Source organism: Sminthopsis crassicaudata, chromosome 2, assembly GCF_048593235.1.
Source record: "Sminthopsis crassicaudata isolate SCR6 chromosome 2, ASM4859323v1, whole genome shotgun sequence".
NCBI classification, from domain to species: Eukaryota; Metazoa; Chordata; class Mammalia; order Dasyuromorphia; family Dasyuridae; genus Sminthopsis; species Sminthopsis crassicaudata.
In genome coordinates this window covers 519,597,630-519,617,092 of record NC_133618.1, presented here as the reverse complement: position 1 = coordinate 519,617,092, position 19,463 = coordinate 519,597,630, and the positions used below count along the sequence as shown (strand labels likewise).

Sequence of the window (19,463 nt, the reverse complement as noted above, 5' to 3'; positions counted from 1 at the left end):
ATCTGGGCATAATATTAGGTGTGCCCAAGAATGACCCTGAATCAAAATAATTGTCTTTCCTTTTGTCTATCTCAATAAAAAGAATACAAATAGGACCCAGAGGATGACTTAATCAACTCATTTAACTTTCAGTTCATGGATATAACTACTAAAAAGTCACAGTAGCTTATGCCATAATAAGTTTTAACTGCTCACTAAAGTACCCTCTTTGAGAATTTTTTATGCCCAAACTAAGAATGTTCAAAGGAAAAGCCCACTGGACACCTATTCAAGTGGAATTTTTATCCTTCTCCCAAAGTCTGCTTTCTACTTAAGTAATAATTTCATACTAAAATAACACGAAACCTAGTTGTGCAATAAACAGTTAAGCAATGAATACTATTCTTAGAGAATCATAGTTTTACTCTAGACATGTAAAGGGAAATGACTGCAAAGGGTAATGTAAGATCTGATTAAAGTTCAGATGATTACCTAAACATATGGATGTTAAATAAGTTACATTAAAAAGAATTACTCTTGCCCTTGGCTACTTCTCACACCTCCAAACAAAGTAATGGTTCTTGATGATCTCAGTAAGTTACTAAACTGCCCTTAAAAAACTAATTTCGCATGAAACCCTAGAGCAAAAAACTTGGCAATATTAAGATGCAGATTTTCCATGGAACCGCATCTACTTATCTTGGGCCCTCTGGCAGTAAACGTTTATTTGATATGCATCATAAAACCGGCAAGCAGCCTTTTGTCAGGAACTGGGCTTTTGCCAAACATGAAACATGGAAAACTGTGTGATTCGACTCCATTTCTGGACAACAACTTGCCTCTTGCTCTTTTGGGTAAGTCTTTGGGTGGTTCAGCATGTGTGTGTATGTTGAGGAATGGTAGTTATTATAAGTAATGACCAACTACATCCTGAATTGGAAAGTAGCTAGATGAAGGTATAGGATCAGAGAAGATTTTAAGCTGGAATGACTAGAAGACCATGGAACACTAATTATTAGCTCCTCTTATAAAGTGTATCCATCCCGCATTTTAGAGAAATAACTGCAACAAAGACACAACCTTGTATTCTACAGACACTGGATTTGTGAACTAAAGTTTTTGTTATTCAGTTGTTTCAGTTGTATCCACTTCTTCTTGATCTTATTTGGGGTTTTCTTAACAAAAGTACAAGAATAGTTTGTCATTTCTTTCTCCAGTTCATTGTACAGATGAGGATATTAAGGCAAGGTGGGTTAAGTGATTTGCCCAGGTGTCTGGGCAAGTGTTTGAGACAAGTTTTGAACTCAAGTCTTCCTGATTCCAAGTTCCCTGTATCCACTAAGCCACCCAGCTTCTGCCTGTCTAACATTTAGCTATCTGCTATCCATAAAAAGGGGGAGGGGGTGTTGAGTCACACAAGAGGTACACATGATATCAATTGAATAATACACTAAACTTTTCAAGACCTTTAAAGATCTCTTTGGAAGTATCCAAATGCTTATTATCTGATCATTAAAGTTATTCAATAAGAATGTTTATCTGACAGAACTTTGTTAATTAATTATTTAATAATTATTTAAATTATTAATTATTAATTTACTATTATTGTGTGTACCAGAAAGTAGTGAGACTGCATTTCTCTTTTTAAAAATTCTATATTTAAACCTTTTCACAAAAATCAGATCAGCTTTTCACTGACTTCCTCTTTTTTTCTCTAATCTTAGCCTTTGATTTAATTTTTTTTTATTTCATGAAATGTTGCTTCATAGTTATATATGTATTTTCCATGATGAAGGAAAGCCAATGGATGATAGAGTGGATAGAGTGCTAGAACTGGAGTTGGGAAGACCTTAGTTCAAATCCAGCCTCAGATGCTATATGTATGACCCTGGACAAATCACCTGGTCACTGTATGTCTTAGTTTCCCCATCTATAAAGTGGGGAAAAGAATAATGCCTATTTTCTAGGATAGTTGAGAAAATCAAAACATTTTAGTAGTGTTTAGCAAACCTTAGAACAATATATAAATCCTATTAGTAACATAGAACTATATATAGAGACATGTGGATAGTTATTTGGGAATTATTTAGTTGATCTGCAATATTTGTCCATAAATATACATATTATATATAATAATATAACATATTATATTATATATATAATAATAATATATAATGTTATATATAAATACATGAATAGCCACAATTATACCTATATGTACATATGTATGTGCATATATGTGTATGCATATATGTATTCATTCTGTTTTAAAACTCTCAAAGAATATATATGTGTGTGTGTGTGTGTGTGTGTGTGTGTGTGTGTGTGTGTGTGTGTGTGTGTGTTCACCTGAGCCCTGACTTGGTTAGCAATCTGGAAAATTCCTATTTGACAGGGGTTAATTTTTCACCTTTTCCCTCTTCTGAAAAATACTGTCAAAGACATAAAAAGAACTCCTGGTGTAAATGATTTCCCCTAATTCTCATTTCACATTCAGCATTAATGTGAAAAAAAAAAATGTTGTAAATTGGGTTTATCATTGACACTGATGAAAACTATGCTCAAGGGGGAAAATGCCTACCGATTCCAGCTTCCCCTACAATCCAGGAGAGACGAATGAAAAGCATCACTCCCCAGATGTTCAGCATGCATCTCACCTGTGAATTAGAGGGACAAAGATCTCTTATCAATAAAGTGTTGAAGGGAGACACAGTCAAAGCAACTATGGTAAAATGGGAGGATTGTCTTTTCCAAGTCATATTAACATTCAGTTTATTAAAATAGCCCACCGACTTTTCATAGAACACAGAGATTTCTCACCAGCACACCTTTCACCCATCCAAACTTCACAGTGCCTGCATTAGAGTCTTCCTCTTTGTTTTCAGTTGGTTCCTCGCCAGTCATCCCATCTCCATTAGCAACTCTGTCAGCGGAGCCTGAGGTCACAGCCACATTCTACATTTTTACATATGACAAAAATATATTGTTTAGTCAAAGAACAACTGCCTATACAAAAGGATCAAAGGCATATGATGCCAATTGACAATTACCTTTAGGAGAAAAGAAAATAATTCTTATTCTAGCCACTTTTATAATGTATTGTCTGCTATATGCAGAAGCTAAGTTCTTGATCTTGGACTTCTCAGTGAATAAAACAGAAGCCATGTGATGTATCTTAGACTTGGTGGTGACAAAACTCTAGTCCCTAGTTCCAGCTCTGACACATCATCATCATCATTATCATCATCATCATCATCATAACTAATATTTATATAATTCTTTATGATTTTCACACTGATTTCATTTATTTCAAGAGTTTAAGTGATTTGTGTAAGATCATATAGCTAGCTAATAAGTGGAGTCAGAAAGATCCAAATTCACATCCTGCCTGAGTTACTTATTAGCTGGGTGATACTGTGCTATGTGGACATAACTTCTCAGCCTGTTTCCTCATCTCTAAGATGAAAATGATTGTAGCTACCTCAGAAAGTTGTGAGGAGCAAATGAGAAACTACATATCACTTAGTTATTCACCCAATTTTATTAAGCATTTACTGTGTCAGGTACTATGCCAAATTTTAAGGATACAAAGAAAGGCAAAAACACAGTCCCTATTCTTAAAAAGCTCATGTTCTAATGGGAGAGAGACCAAGAAATACTTAGTATATATGGAGGTCATCTGCCTATACAGGTTGTCCCCTATAGTTTTAAGGTATGATTTAAAAAATTAAAGAACTACTGAAGTCATTAGTTTAAGACTACATTAAGGCTTTTGAAACAGCATGAATATCTGAAAATTTTTTCTTCTTAGAGAGTTGAGACTAAGTGATGGATAGGAGTGGGGGGTAGGAAGTGGAACAGGATGAAAAAATAATTTGCAATGGGAAAATGAGGAGGAAGAGAATCACAAGGTTGGAAATAGCCAAAAAAGGCACAGAATGAAGGAAACTAAGGTTCTTGTTGTGAGTCTCTGTAAAATGGATCACAGAGCATGAGGAGGGGAACAAATCAGAATGGAAAGGTAGGTAGAGGCCAATTAGTGAAGCACTTTAAATGGCAAATAGAATATTTTGTATTTGTGAAGCAAATTTTAGTAATTATTATGATTAATTATTAGAGCCTAGATTATCTGAATGCTAATCCAGTGAGCTTTCTCTTATACCATTAGTTTTCCTTATTAAATGTATATCGTTCTAAAGTGACATGATTTCTTTTTTTTTTCCCCCTCAGGCCTTTTATTGCTCCTATTCTAATTTTTGTTTACAAACTTTTGGATTACATTCAAGTTATTCCCCTTGATTATACTGCAATAAGAATTGTGAGAAAATCTAAAGTGACATGATTTCAAATATGTCAATAAATAACTCAGGGATTAACCCTGATGAATCTGTCATCTTTGAATATTGAGTGGGGAAGAAGTTATCCCTTGGAGTAATAGCTTTATGTGTCTTCCTTTCTTGACTTGCTGAGGAAAAATGGATGAGAACAGAGTAGGAAAAGTCCATTAAGAGATACTATTGTAAAAAATTTTCTGGAAAGTACAAATAGAGCTAAACTTTTATTAATAAATGAATTCTGTTTTTAAGAGGATAGGGCAAAGTGATCTAAGGAAAAAGAAAAGAAGAGACAAAAGGAGAAAAAGAGAAGGAAGGATATAATCAAGGGAGGGTCATTAAGGGACATTTTGGGGGCACATCAGGAGTGACAGGAATTTGAAATCCAGAAATGTGCAGGCAAATGTAGGACACTTGGTCTCCTTGCTTTCTGCAATCTATTTAACCTCTCTAGGGTTTGCTTTGTTCAGATATAAAATGAGGATAACACCTGCCCTACTTAATTCATGGGGTCTCTGAGGCTAAAATGAAATAACATATATAAAAGTGTCCTGAAAAATCATACAAATGAAAGATGCTAGTACTATATCATGGGAAACGCCTCTCAGATATGACCTTGAGACTTTTGCCTGAGAGTTGCTGGACATACACAAGCTTGTTTAGTCTCATGATTCTTGGGCAAACTAGCTGAGCAGGGAGAGGATTGTCTCATAATTTGGGGCTCTTATTTGTCCAAGTAGCAGGAAATAAGAAGTTAGTCACTGATATAGTGAATACCTGCCTTTTTTATTCACTAAGGACAAATACCCCAATTGCCATAATATTGAAAAGTATTCTTTTGGGTCTCTTTTAGGTCCAAAATTTTGTGATTCTTAATGCCTTTGAATTAACTGGACCTAAGTGGCACCTGAAGAATGGCACTTCAAATGGTGGAATAAGCCCTACAGAGTGGACCAGCTCCCTAAAAGTAATCACTGTTTTTCCAGAAGCCAGGGAAAGCTTTATGGACAACTGACATATATTTGCTCAGTGTGGCACAATCTTTGGTCCTAAGATCAAACAATTCACCATCCTCAATATTTTCTCTTTAGTCTCCTCTTTTTATATTCTTGATGTTTTATAGTTTGTCCCAATTCACACTGAACAATGATACAAAATAGCAGGTTAATATTTCTAATGAATCTTTATTCTGAGAAAGCCTTCTACCATTGTTACCATCCTATCCATTATATTCTTTATTGGGCCATACTGGTATGGAATAAACAGCTAGTACCATATTTATTCCTGGACAAATTTAAAGGTGGATCCAAATAATACAGATTTGATTTCTTAGAGACCATCTAGTTCAGTTTTCATTTTGCAGATAAATAGTCTTTACTCTGTAATTTCCTAACCTGTAAAATGCTCTAAATCTATGATTCTATAATGGAAGCTTTGAAGTTCCATATTTAACTTTGAGTTCCACAAATGAAAAAAATTGAGTAATTGGTTAAACAATAACTGTGAAAGATCCCCATCTTATTGAATTGTAGGAATATTTAATTTACATTGTCATTCTTTTAATTTATTTGGAAAAGGAAAAGTGTTATGTTTTTCATGCTTCCATTGACCAAGATGCTGACAGGTACTCACTAACTGTGTTCATTAAGGCAGAGGGCATTTCTTGACTCTGGATGGATGTGGTGTCTCAGAGCTTAAGTTACTTATCTATTTATAGTAGAATAATGAACAGAATCCAAGTTTTCAGAATTGAAAATCTATACTTGGAGATTCAATCTAGGAAAGTGATCTGCCCTGAAATGAACTCAGCCGGTGATATTGATTAATATAATATCAATATAAGATATTGATTGATAAGAATCTCCGCAATTATTAACTATTTTCCCCCTCCACAGTAAATTCAAGTAAGTTAAAGGAATGTATAACTTAAATAAAATTTCCTTGCAAATGAGCATTTTGTCCTAGTGAATATTCTTGCCAGTCAGTTAACAAATTCTTCATTTTATTATTAGAACATTATACTAATGGCATATTATGAACATGGACAAAAAAACCTTATTAAAATAATCAGCTTTCTCAGTTATTTCAAATAAACATTGGGTCATTTCTCCACTGAATAAGTATACTCAACTCCTAACTAATTCCTTAGATTAAAAAAAAAATTAAACTAAATTTCTTTAGTACATATATTTTACTCAATACATCAGTCTATCAGCAAATTTTATAAAATGAAATAAGTAACTATTTTTCTCATTCTTTTCATTCAGTGAAAAGATCACTGGACTAAGATTTAGGAGCCTTGCATTATAGTTTTGACTTTGCTATTAACTCAATGAAGATCTTAAGATACTTAACCCCTCTGGCTTTGATTTTCCCATCTGTCAAATGAGAAAACAATACTATCTTACCTGCTGGCTGTTGAGGCAACTGAATGAAATCCTATATATTAAAAACAACAACAATAATTTTGGAAAGCCTAGAGCAGTGAAGTAACAAAAAGTTTATCATTATTTTCATGGAGAGAGGGCTGGCTATGGATTTGGTTTGTATCACCTGGCTGCACTGGTTCTGTATCAGTGACAAACAGTAGAGGTTTGTTCTTTTGTAATTTGTGTCATTCTCTATGCATATTTCTCAGAGAGCAACGCAACACCGAGTTTCTCTCAAGTCCTTTGAGAATCAAAAGAGAAACCGTGATCATTTTCCTTTAAAATAGGATAAGGGAGCCAAAGCTAGCAAGATGCTCAGTAGGCCTAAATATTCAGAGCCTCTGTAGGTTCAGATGATCAACTCTCAAAGGCAAAAACTAAAAAAGTTTTGTCACTGCCACTTAAAACCAGTTATTTCCTAGTACTTTGAATTAATTTGTTTGTTCACACTCTATTACCATAAATGATGGCTCGGAACCTTCCACAAATACATCTTAAATTGTTTAGCTTTAGGGAACTATTATTTATTTACCAAGAGTTGTACCTGTGCATTAAAGACACTCAGGAGATAAAACAAAGTGTGTTCTAAAAATCCAAATTGTTTGGCATAAAAGATTTTCTATACCTTTTTTGAATAGTTGAGCATGTATTTCAAAAAGTTCAAAATTATTTTCCCAAGAGAGGGTAATCATAATGAAGAATCAATAGAAGAAGAAAAGTAAAATAATTATTTGATTTTATTTAGTGAATGCTGTGATTGCTAGATCCAAGGGAAATAAATTTCTACTTTGCTAGATATCATTAGGGTAAATGTAAAGTTCCAAAAGATGATATTTTCCATTTATCAAATACAATTTTTGTCTTGATATCATGCAGTCCAAAAAGAAAGAAAAATAATTTTGAGATTTGACAATCTATTCTGCAAAATTTTCATAACACTCCTGAGAGAGAAGATGAGTTCTAGTATGAGCTGAAACCTATAAATGAGGATACTGAGGCAGAAAAATGCAATAGATTGTCCTGATCTAATAAAAGATGGTGATTGAATCTCTGCAGTCTGTCCAACACACAACAGTCAGAGTAATTTTCCTTAAGGGGAGATGTGACCATGTGACTACCCTATTCCATCAATTCCAATAGCTTCCTTTTGCTTTTAGATAAAATGTAAACTCCTTGTTAAGCTTTTTAAGTCCTTAAAGTCTTGCCCCAGACCTATCTTTCTAGCATCACTGGATATCACTCTCTTAGCATTCTATGATACAGCTAAATGGTTTTTTCTCTGTCACTTACAAATGACACTCCATCAGTTTGGGGGCCTTTGTTCTGGCCTTTCTGGTTTCCTAGAATGTATTCCCTTTTTACATTCTGACTTGAAAAGTCTCTCTCTTCCTTTAAGATGCAGCTTTAGCACCATCTTCTGCATAGAACACTTTCTGAGTCTCCCACCGCTTGTGTCCTCCCTTCCATACTACTTTATATTTAATTACCTTGTGTATGTATGTGTGTATATATGCATATATATATGCATTTATAAGCACTTGTCTCCATTATTTGAATATGAGTCTTGCTTCATTATTTGTAATGGTGTCTCCAGACCCTGATGCAATGTTTAATATATAATAAGCCATAAATTTTTAAGGAAATTATTGGATTTGTTGATATTCATTTCTGTCACTAAATAGTTTTAACTACCAAATTTTATGTTCAAAATTTACATTTGCAATAATTAAAACATTTGTAAAGTCCAATAGGAGAAAATAAAAAGGATGGAGAAAGATGAGTTTGACTCTCAAAGTTAGAAAGGCCTCTTAAGTGTCTTGAGCTCAACAGACATGTAATGAATGTGTATAGAATGGAATAGATAAGAATTTGTTATTTTTTATCAGGATCTACTAGGTTTTTTCTTTTTTTGAATTTTTATTTATTTCTCTAAGCATTGTTGTCATTCCCTATAGTACATACTTAATAAATGTTTATTGAATTGAATGATGAAAAAAGAAAGAAAAACTCTTGAAACAAATATGCAAATTCCCACATTACCCATGTTTAAAAATGTATGTCTCGTTCTGTATTTTAAACCATCACTTCTCCAGTAGAAGGGAGGCAGCATGCTTCATCTTCAGCCCTCTGCATTTGAAGTTCATATTGTGTTGTTCAGACTGATAAGAACTGAATTTAAAAGTACTTTGGACTAAAGACTTGGTTTCTAGAACTAGCTCTTCCACTAATTACCAATGTGACCTTGAGAGCTTAATCCCTCTAAGCCTTAGAGTCCTCATTTGTAAAATGAGTAAATTTAAATTTAACAAGTTCTAAGGTCTCTTCCAAGTCTAACATTTGATGAGACTCTAATGCATCTTTGTGGAAATTCCCTGTCCTTTCCACTTTGCTGTGCACTGAATGATTACTAATAGGAGATCCTCTCTTTCCAAAGGCTCTATAACTGCAATGAGTTCTGTAAGGGACTACCTTGGAAAGCTCTAACTGGCACTAACTTTTTGTAAGTATTGCTCACTTAAATTCAGATTTTGGCTAGATCATATACTTTAGTTGTGCTTTCTAGTCTTCCCTTTTAGGGGTATCTATAATATTGATATAAATTCATATTTTTTTTTGGATTCCAGAATTTGCCTTTTTTCCCCAAAGTAACATATGTCTAGATTTGAACTCTAGGGCACTTGAAGAAAGTATATTTTCCAAAGTGGAAGCATAAGTACTTGCCCCTTTGCTCCTACAGAATTGAAATATTTAATAGCCCAAGTTATGTGTCCAGTGCTTGTCAGCGTGGTTATATATATTTTGTCCATTTAGATTAATCTAATTTGCCTTAGGTTATAAAATATTATGGAGTAGATTACATGAACTCAACTCACTTTATACCATGTGCCAGTAAGTGCTTAATAAATGCTGATTGATATTTGAGACCAAAAAATTAACAGCACAGATGATAATATTATGTAGATCAAAGGATAAAAAAGGAAGTAGGGTCTTCCCCACTTTAGTCAGTTATGACTGAATCCTCTAACTTAGTTATCTGGACTCCCTATTGAAATTCACTCTTAAAGATGTGAGTGGCAAATGACTTTCATTCTGTTAACAGCTAGGAGCCTGAAAATGAAACCAATCCATGAAACCTAGAGCGTCCCTTTTGTGTCGTTCTGTGTCCTGTTGATTATCTTAATAATATTAATGCTTTAATTTGTATCAATCATAACTTTTGCAGTATTCACTTTCATTTTTTCAAAATCTTCACTGGAATGACATTTTGTTTTTCTGATTATGATTTATATTTTATTTTATATAATTTATTTTCACACTGTATAGAAATCTATACAAATATAGTTATATAAAATTAAAATATCAGAAATAAAAACATAAAATACATTCAACATATATATTTATAATTTATATACTTTATTTTCTAATAATATTAAATAATAATTAAAATACATTGCTTTAACTTAGCATGTTGTAGTGAAAACCTGTCTTTAGACTCAAGAAGACCTGTGTTCAAGTCCCATATCTGATTCATGTGGGCTTTATGATTCAGAACAAGTCATTTAATGCCTCAGTGTCCTCAAGGACCAACCCCTCCCCCCAAAACATTACAGAATAGTTGTCAAACTGCAAAAAGAAAATATCCTCAGGGGTAGCTCGCTATATTGATTGGATCAAGATGAAAATAATAATAACTAATATTTATATATCACCTTAGTATACTATTTTATTTGATCCTCACAACAACTTTATGAAGTAGATGCTATTATCATCATTCCCATTTTATAGATGAGAGAAAACTGAAGCTGAGAACAATGAAGCAACTTGTTCATTGGTACATATATCTAAAGTGAATCTGAGAAGAATTCTGACCCAGGTCTTTTTGGCTTCACATCTACTCCTCTATTCACTGTAGCCAATGGTGTCAAACTCAGAGAGAAACCAGGCCATTAAATATTATACAATGATCCCTATGGCAGCATATTGACTTAGAGAATCACAAATAAACATCATCTATATACCACTGTATTTTATTTATTGTATTATTTTATTATGTTTTTATTATAATTTTATTTTGTCAAATATTTCCCAATTTCATTTTAATTCAGTTCAAGTCCTAGTTGTCTATTGTTGATACTATGCCTTGTTACCTCCTGCTAAAGACCTATTAATATATAAACAAAATAAGCTATATTCAAGAAATTACTATAACATATCACTTGTTTTATTATAATTTTCCTTGCAAAGGGTAAGTGGAATGGAGATCATTTTATTGCTAATGTTTCATGATGTGCCCTAGCAGTAGGGTTTTGTGTTTTAATAGCTGTCCCTTAGGGCAATGAGGTGGGACAGTAGTTTAAGGGCCAGGCCTGGAGTCAGGCGGACTTCTCTCCCTGAGTTCAAATCCAGCCTCAGATATTTACTAGCTATGTGATTGGACAAGTCACTTAATCCTGTTTGCCTCAGTTTCCTCATCTATGAAATGAGCTATTAAGAAAACCTCAAATAGGGTCATGAAGAGTCAGATGCTACCGAGAATGACTATATAAACCATTAAAAAAACAAACAATAAAACCATTGTCACTGGTAGCATAACTTGGCTTGCATGGAATAGTAACCCAGAGAATGTTTGCTGAATGAAGAAATGAATGAAAGAAAAATGAGAAGAAAATTTAGCAGACAGGTATTATTAGTTCCATTTTCATTAGCAATCCAAAAAGTAGGTGGAGAAAAGGCTCATTGAAGACAGTCTCTCCAGTTTAAACCCCTAAATGGACAATTAGGCTCTGAATTGCTTGATTTTTGCTTTTAATCATCAGAGGCTTCAGAATTCCCATTTCCACATATGCATTGGCCTTTGATGCATCACTACTTCAAAAGAGAGGAAAATTTTAATTCAATTAAAATCCTAGGGCCACAAACTGGCTGCTCTTCTTAGCCACAGGAGATCACTGAAGCCGGAGACTTAAAATTTCATCTGTACTTTAAGGATTTGTGATTTTTATTCGGATAGGGACTCCTCTGATAGTGGAGAGCTAACTTCTCTATCATTTAGTCTTTAAGAGTTACTTCATAAAAGGAAAATAAAATCAATTACCCTGAGACAACCTAGTGATGAGCATCTTCTAAACTAAGTTAGTCATTTCTGGGAAACACCAGGCGCCTAACAAGAACCTTTCCATTAGCTAACTTCAGACCTCACCTTCAAGAACCCAAGGTCACTTCTGTCCTATTTGGTGGTTTTTGAGTAGGTCTTTAGTGACCAAGACACTTAGAATAATCTAATTTATGTCTTAATCTTGTCAAAATTTCAGATACAACAGTAACAATAATCACTTGTCAGTGATCCAGGCAATGGGCATCTGAGAGGTGCAGAAAATAGAGTGCTGGGCTGGAGTTGGGAAGACTCATTTTCCTAAGTTCAAATAGGGCCTCATACACTTACTAGCTGTGTGATCTTAGATAAGTCATTTAACCCTGTTTGCCTCAGTTTCCTTATCTGTAAAATGAGCTGGAGAAGGAAATGGCAAACCACTTCAGTATCTTTGCCAAGAAAATCCCAAATGGGGTCACAAAATGTCAGATGCAACTGAAAAATGATTGAACAACAATAGCTCCAAGCAATAAATAATGAAATGATGCCAAACTTCATTAGTAGAGTGAATTTTCTTATCTTGGAACTTCCCATATAAATGAAATCAAAATTGTAGCCCCTATCTGTATGCTAATGATAATAAGCACAACTGAGAGAAAAGTCTTATTTAGATCCTGTAATTCCTATGACTTTCTACTTTCAAAAACCTTTGATTATGAATTTAGCATTTATGTATAAAACTTTTGTAATTTTGATAAATTTATTACACTTATTTTACTGAGACCATCTAAAGTGACTTCAGGATTTAAGTACTAAGGTCAGTGGCTCAAATTCTGCTACTTATTCCTCATGCAACCTTGGAAAAATCACTTGCCTATGCCCTCCATCTCTTGATAGAAACAGGGTGAACTGGAAACACAAAATGAGGCATATGCTTTCAGACATGATCAATGTTAATTTTATTTTGTTTCCTTTGTTTCTATAGGAGGAAGAAGATAAGTCAGTAGGAAATAATAGTGATACAAGAAAAATAGAAGATTTTCAGTAAGATTTAAAAAAAAAAAACTGTGTTTCTCTTCCCTAGGAAGAAGAAAAATAACAGTCTCTTGGGGCCTCTGTTTCTCCATCTGTAAACAAAGGAATTGATCTAGAAAGCCTCAAAATACTCTTGTAGGACAAAAACTACTAATGTTAGCTTATCTGTCTTCATCTCTGACAAAAAAAAAAAAAAGAAAAAAAAAAAAAAGGAAAATTAAATTCTTCCACCAAATCTAAATTGAAAAAAGACTCAAGGACTGTTGGTATGTAATGATTCACAAGCCAAATGAAATGAAACACTGAGATAATTCCGAGCAATACCTAAAAATGGGTTTGTCCGCAACTGTGGCCACTTTAAAAAAGTACTTCATTTGGATTCCATGCCTTCCTGCTTCCAATGTGGGTATGTAAATAGAGAGCTGTGGCTCTAATCGTGGTGAGCCATCATGATGACTGAGAACTAATCTTCTATCAACAGCTACTTACCTGGAGAATCTTACAAAATGTAGCATTAACATTCAGAACACTGAGCTCCAGTCCAGTTACCAATCATTTACATTTGCAATTCCTCTATATAGGAGGAAAATTTAGTCATTTACTAAAAGTCAAAGCTAAATCCTTAGTGCCACTCAATTTTTTCAAAAAATGTATTAAAAAGAAAAAACAATATGTGGGTCCTAGATCTGTCAGACACAGATGCATTCCTCTTCTCCTGTCATTCATATGGAAATCTAAACTGTGGTTCCTTCCGAGTTGAACTTGTGGGGAGGAGGGGAGGATTTATTTAACAATAGTTATGCTTCCTAAAGATTTGCCACTACCACATGTAACCTCTAGGACAGCATAACGATCAATAAAGTGAGATTTTTTTTTTCTGGCCATTTTCATTTTTAGAGCATTGCAACTTTATTGATTTTCTTTTTGATCAAAATGAATGGGTCATTTTGATGACAATTTCAGTGACAGAGGAGGATATAAAAGGCTAAGGGGAAAAAAAGCAGTCCTTGAAGTGGGATGGGATAAAGTGGAATTTAGTTCCAGCTTCATTTAAAAAGAGGATGGCAGTCTACTTTTGAGTGGCTGAAAATTTCTCCACAAGGCCTTTCTTTTCTGTATCCTTCCTATCTTGACTCCTCTTTGTCTAACTGAAATAAGGGTTACCACCAGTGCAGGTAGCAGCTACTTCCATGATAGATTTGAAATGCTCTCTAAAGCATTCCTTTTCAAAAATCTCTTCCCTATTGCTTTGTGCCTGAATTTCTCTTATTTCTTTGGGTTAGGAAATTGGTTAAAATCTAATTATTTATTTAAGAGATAATGCATTAATTCATAGTTAATTTAAAAAAAATAAGCCTGTCAGTCACCCATCAGGTACTTAAGGGGTTGGTTAGAATTGGTAGGTTCTGATTAAGAAAGATCTGGATCAAAATGAGTTTACTCAGGAAATTAATTCCTAGTGAAAACTGAAATTAGGAGAATCAGGGTAGCATGAAGGCTCTGGGCACCAGCCAGGGAATGAAGTATCTAAATGGAGGAAGACATGCTGAAATAGTACTTTATCAAATGAACATTTCAATAAATAATGCTATTCATTCAGATCTAGATAAAATTCCAGAACTGTAGGAAGTTTAAAAGTTCACCAGGATATTTGAGTACAAGATATAGAAAAATAAATTTGTTTGATCTGTAGATAATTTATCCCTGAATTAGAAAAACTCTACCATTCAATTCTAATTGATTTAAAAATATTAGTGTTATTGGAAAAATAACAGAATGTTATATCTTCTGCTTCTATGTTGAAACTTCATTGGATTACATTTAAATCTTTATATGCATTCAGAAAACTCAAGCAGTATTTTAAAGAGAAAAACAATAAAATGCCTAATTTCCCTTTTTCCCTTAAATTTAGCCAAAGTATTTCTTTGGATTAAATCCTTAAGGAGAACACTACTTGTTACAACAGACATTGTAAAACACACAAAACCACATATATGTATACATGTATATAAAACTATATAACAATATGAAAAATGTTTCACAGCATTTGTTTGTGTGTGTGTGTGTGTGTGTGTGTTTGTAGGGGGAGAGAGAGAGAGAGAGGAAGAGAGAGAGAGAGAGAGAAATGTAGAGAAAGAAAAAGTTAATTTGCTCATGGTTTAACACTATAGACATATGCTAGAAATTTTTGTACCTGGGACAAGTGACACAGTCAGGCACATGTTAAGAAATGTAACTTCATATTAACTTTAAGAACAATTTTAGTTAGATGCCAAGGGTGAAGAAATTCTAAGACACCTATTTTAGGAGTTGACAGAAATCCCAGGACAATAGACCAGGATCAGGGCTGGTAGAATCTCTTCTGATGACAAGGAAAAGAAAAAAACCTTAGATGGTTAAGCTCATTTGTTTTGAAATGTCTGAAAAACTCCATATGCTGTTAGCCCTCTCTGAATCTAGGTACCCTGAAACAAAGGCACTGTTGTCTGGTCCTGATTACCCATCTGATTAATTCATGAATCAGGGAAAAATAGAAACTGAGTCTGCCATAGTTGTTAACAAGATAAAGCATCTTAGGAAAAAAATAATCAATAAAGATCTCTGGATCTGAACTCAGGAGATTTGGACGTTAATTCCTGCTGAGACTGCAATGGCCTTGAAGTCAGGAAGCTCTGAGTTCAAAATTTGCCTTTGATGTTTGTCACGTAATCCTTACTTGGATGGACCATCTCTGTAAAAGAAAGAGTTGGTCTCCAAGATCCTTCCAAGCTTTAAGTCCATGATCTTAGTAATATGACTTTGAACATGGTATTTCATCATCTGAGTACATTTCCTTATCTATGAAATGAAGAGATTGGACTAAATGACCTTTGAAGCCTTTCCTGGTTTTTAAAGTTCTCTTATTCTATTGTGCTTTGGGTAAGGAAAAGAAAAAAAGACAGAATGAGAAGAATTTGGTTCTAGACCTTGACCTGCCATTAATTATCTGGATGACCTTGGACAAGTCACTTAAACTTACTAATGCCTCTTGTTTTCTTATCCATAAAATAATGGGTTTGACCTAGCTGATCTGCAAAATACCTTCAAGCACCAATGGTCTATGATATTATAAATGCAAATGAATGAATTCTCTAGTTTGGAGTTTTTCTGTAGCATGTACTGAACACTCATTATCTTTTAAAACAGGATACAGAGAGGACATTTTACCTAGACATTTTCATCAGCATCACAGGATGATAGATTAAGTTTTTGGGTTGGAAAGAATCATAGATTAGTTGGTCTAACTATTTCTTTTTAAAAACTAGAATTCTGCAAATTGATAGTAAGCCTCAGAAATAAAATCCAAAGCCAGGTCATTCAGACACTCTAGAAACTGGAGCAAGTACAATTTTAAGGGTATGGAAGAGAGACAGGGAATGTTTATATACCTTTCCTGAAACTTACCTTGGCAAGTTGTTCGTGTATCTCATATAAGCTGGGTCTGTTCATTTTGGCACCACTGATGCTGCCAGTGTTACGGTAGTAATCAATCTTGGGAACCGCATCCATGGTGTTGTGGCCAAAGGTTTGTAGGTAGTATGTGTTGGTATGAGAATCGTAGGCATGAAAACTCGCATCTGTTTTAGCAGTTTCTCCATTTTGGAGAAAATTGTCATATAGCTCCTGATTCCCAGGCCTAAAGCTGATCCTCAATCTGTTCTGGGCTTCATCAACAAAGGATGTTTCTTCATAATGTGGAGGGTCATGATTGCCATCAGCAGCTGTGCTGCTTTCATGGCTTTCATTAATTACATTAACTTGAAAACGATTTGAATGACTGGGAGTTGCATCCAGGAATACATTGGAAGAGTTGTTCATCGACATCTTCTGAATTGGATTTTTCTTAGCTGTCCCTTTTATGGTTGTCAAAAAAGCTGCTCCTTTACCTTCTCCAAAAAAAAAAAAAAAAAAAAACTAATGAGGTAACACTTGGCTTTCAGTCTAGAAGAAGCCTGGTTCCTAAAAGTATTCTCTTCTAACAGCCTTCAGAAAGTCTTTCTTCTCAGTTCTATAACCAAAAACATAAAATAGGTTTGTTTCAAGTTTCAGAAATGAATAGGGGTTAACTAAGTTAATTTAGTTTTCTTTCTAAGCACAATATCCCAGGAACCCTAGGATTCAGGATTTAAAATTCATTCCCTTTATTCAAATCTGCCTTTCTATGGAATCTAATCACCTGGGTAATTAAATCACATAATAAACAACTGGAGACTTGCTTTGGCAGACAGAATTTCCACTGGAGTCATTAGATGTTTGACTTGTGTTGGGAGCATTAGGTTGAGGCCAGAAAACATTTAACTCAAATAGCTAGATCTATTAATAGTTCATTACAGTACTTTAAAAAAAAAAAACCTTTGATAATAATAAATCAATGATACTTCAAAAATAATTATTCTAAAAGTACAGTTAGAAGAAAAATGACACCAGAAAATGAGAAAAATATGAAAATCAAAATCTTCTTAAAGATTTGTCTTCTTAGACGATTATAATTAAAAATGGATATTTCCAAGTAATTAAAATTGTTCCATTTATATTTTGGTAATGCCTTCAATTAGCAATTGATTAAGCTTTTTAAAATTCTTTAAAAATATAAATTAAGATTTTAAAACATTCTCAGTATGTCACGAGTTTTTGCAGATCCCTAGATCTTATACCAGACTTGAAATATTTGTCTGTTTGTTTTGCAAATGCTGTGTGGAGTCTTTATTAAAGATATGGGTGTTTAGGGAGGAAATAAATCACCAGAAATTAATAAAATGGTTATGTTATATCTATGTAGAATAACCATACTCTACCGATTGTTTTAATGGAATATTATCAATCTTCATTATAAGGCAGAGATTTGACTTGGAGATGAAAGTACATAATAATTTCCATAGTTCCAAAGAATGAGAACAATATCTCATTAGATTCTTTTTTCAGAACAATGTTATTTTTTAATAGCCTACATTTTGATTTTCAAAGAAACTTCTAGGAAGATGAGATCATTATTTTCAAACTGAGAAAAATCAATTTTTTCCTATGTATATTCATTTAAAAATATCAACTTTGACTCTCAAGTAATTCATTCCCAGAGGAATAAATATGTAAAAGCAAACATTATCTAGTGTTTAAGGTTTACAAAGCAGTTGCCCACTTTTAGAAGCTCTCCAAACAATATTAATGTGTTTTTTTCCCACATTGTTCTAAAAAGAACTCTGTGTAGGTAGCTTTTGAATTTCCTTCCCAGTCTTAGTTGAACAAGTCCAACACAATGATCTAATGCTAATTCATAAGTGTATATGATTGTGTAAGAGAGAAGTAAACTTACCACAGAGGACCAGTCTTTAAGGGAAGAGTAAACTGCCTCCACATCCCTGGGGTATAGAAGAACACTTTGCTTTCACTCATCATCCTAGACAGCTTTTTATTGTTTAGAATCTTACTTTTCAGGGAGGACCATGTAGGGATTGGCTGAGAATAAGATCATCAGCCCCTCCCACTGATTAGCTCCAAAGGACTTTAAATACTGTCAACCAGTGACTAGTAGTAAATCATTAATTCCTACTGAAAGGAAGTAAATGAAAATGCCTTTAATTCATAACAGGAAGTGGGTTGTGTAACCACAACACCCTAACAGAACAACAGGGACGCTTCAGTTGTTTGGAGGTAGATGAATGGTGTTCTATCTTCTTCCTGAGTGAGCTTATTTCAGATGAGTGATTACATAGTGACCTCTCTTTTTTTAAGCATGCACTCTAAAATATAGGTTTCCAGAGATGATGTCTATACTTTGTAACTAATAATGTTTTCAAGTATTTTTCTTTGGCTCACAGTGGCTGTTGGCTCTTCTCTGCATGTGAAGTGGGCAGACAGGGTATGGAAGTGAGTTTATAAGGAACATGTCTGCCCAAGGGCAAAAAGTTTTTCAAACAAGAATACAACAGGACATAAATTTCCCAGTGGTGAATCTAAAAGATCAAATTGCTTCATTCCACAAAACATTTTGTCAAATTTGTGTCACCAAAACTAATGCATCCTATTCTGTCAGTTGGAAGCCTTCACTTACACCAGCTGATTAAGGCTTTTTCAAAATACTTTAGACTGAGTAATAGAGTTTATGGGCTGTCACAGTTGTAAGAAAACGTAGAGATCATTTAGCCCATCCCCCTCAATTTACAGATGAGGAAACTGAGGTTCAGAGCAATTATAAAGACAGTTGGTAGAATAACCAAGATCATGTTACCTCCTCTGTCTGAATCTTTTGCTATCCTTCCTCTCACTTGATTGCTCTTTAGTTACAAAAGTTCAAGGACTAATCTCAAATTCTTGTTATGATGGCATTACCTTTCTCATTTAAATATACTGGCTCCACGGGCAAGCATAAAGGGTGAACCAAGTATCCTGACATTCTATATGCTTGCCTATAACTACATGCAGTACACGTGTGTGCAATCTCCCAACCTCCCAAGGATAACTGTTTCCTTCCCATTCCCATGACTCATCTACTTTTCTCTCCCTGCTTTTAATGTAATGTGATTTGGGGGGTCTCTTGATCTTGGGGCTCTGCTCTAA

General features: G+C 34.1%; 1 protein-coding gene across 6 annotated transcripts in view; it reads right to left on the bottom strand.

Moving 5' to 3' along the window:
- SLC12A1 (solute carrier family 12 member 1) overlaps positions 1–18,390 on the bottom strand; it is a 124,192-nt gene extending 105,802 nt beyond the window's left edge. For 2 of the 6 annotated variants that reach the window (XM_074294429.1, XM_074294430.1), the window contains exons 1-4: positions 18,220–18,309; positions 16,314–16,798; positions 2,800–2,934; positions 2,561–2,636 (exon numbers count right to left, since the gene is read on the bottom strand). In XM_074294429.1, coding sequence (XP_074150530.1) covers positions 2,561–2,636; positions 2,800–2,934; positions 16,314–16,733 — 631 coding nt within the window. In that variant the 5' untranslated portion in view covers positions 16,734–16,798; positions 18,220–18,309. Of the gene's footprint in view, positions 1–2,560; positions 2,637–2,799; positions 2,935–16,313; positions 16,918–18,219 lie in introns of all 6 variants that reach the window. The other 4 variants (XM_074294428.1, XM_074294427.1, XM_074294424.1 and 1 more) reach the window with 3 other exon arrangements.
- Positions 18,391–19,463: the final 1,073 nt, after the last annotated feature.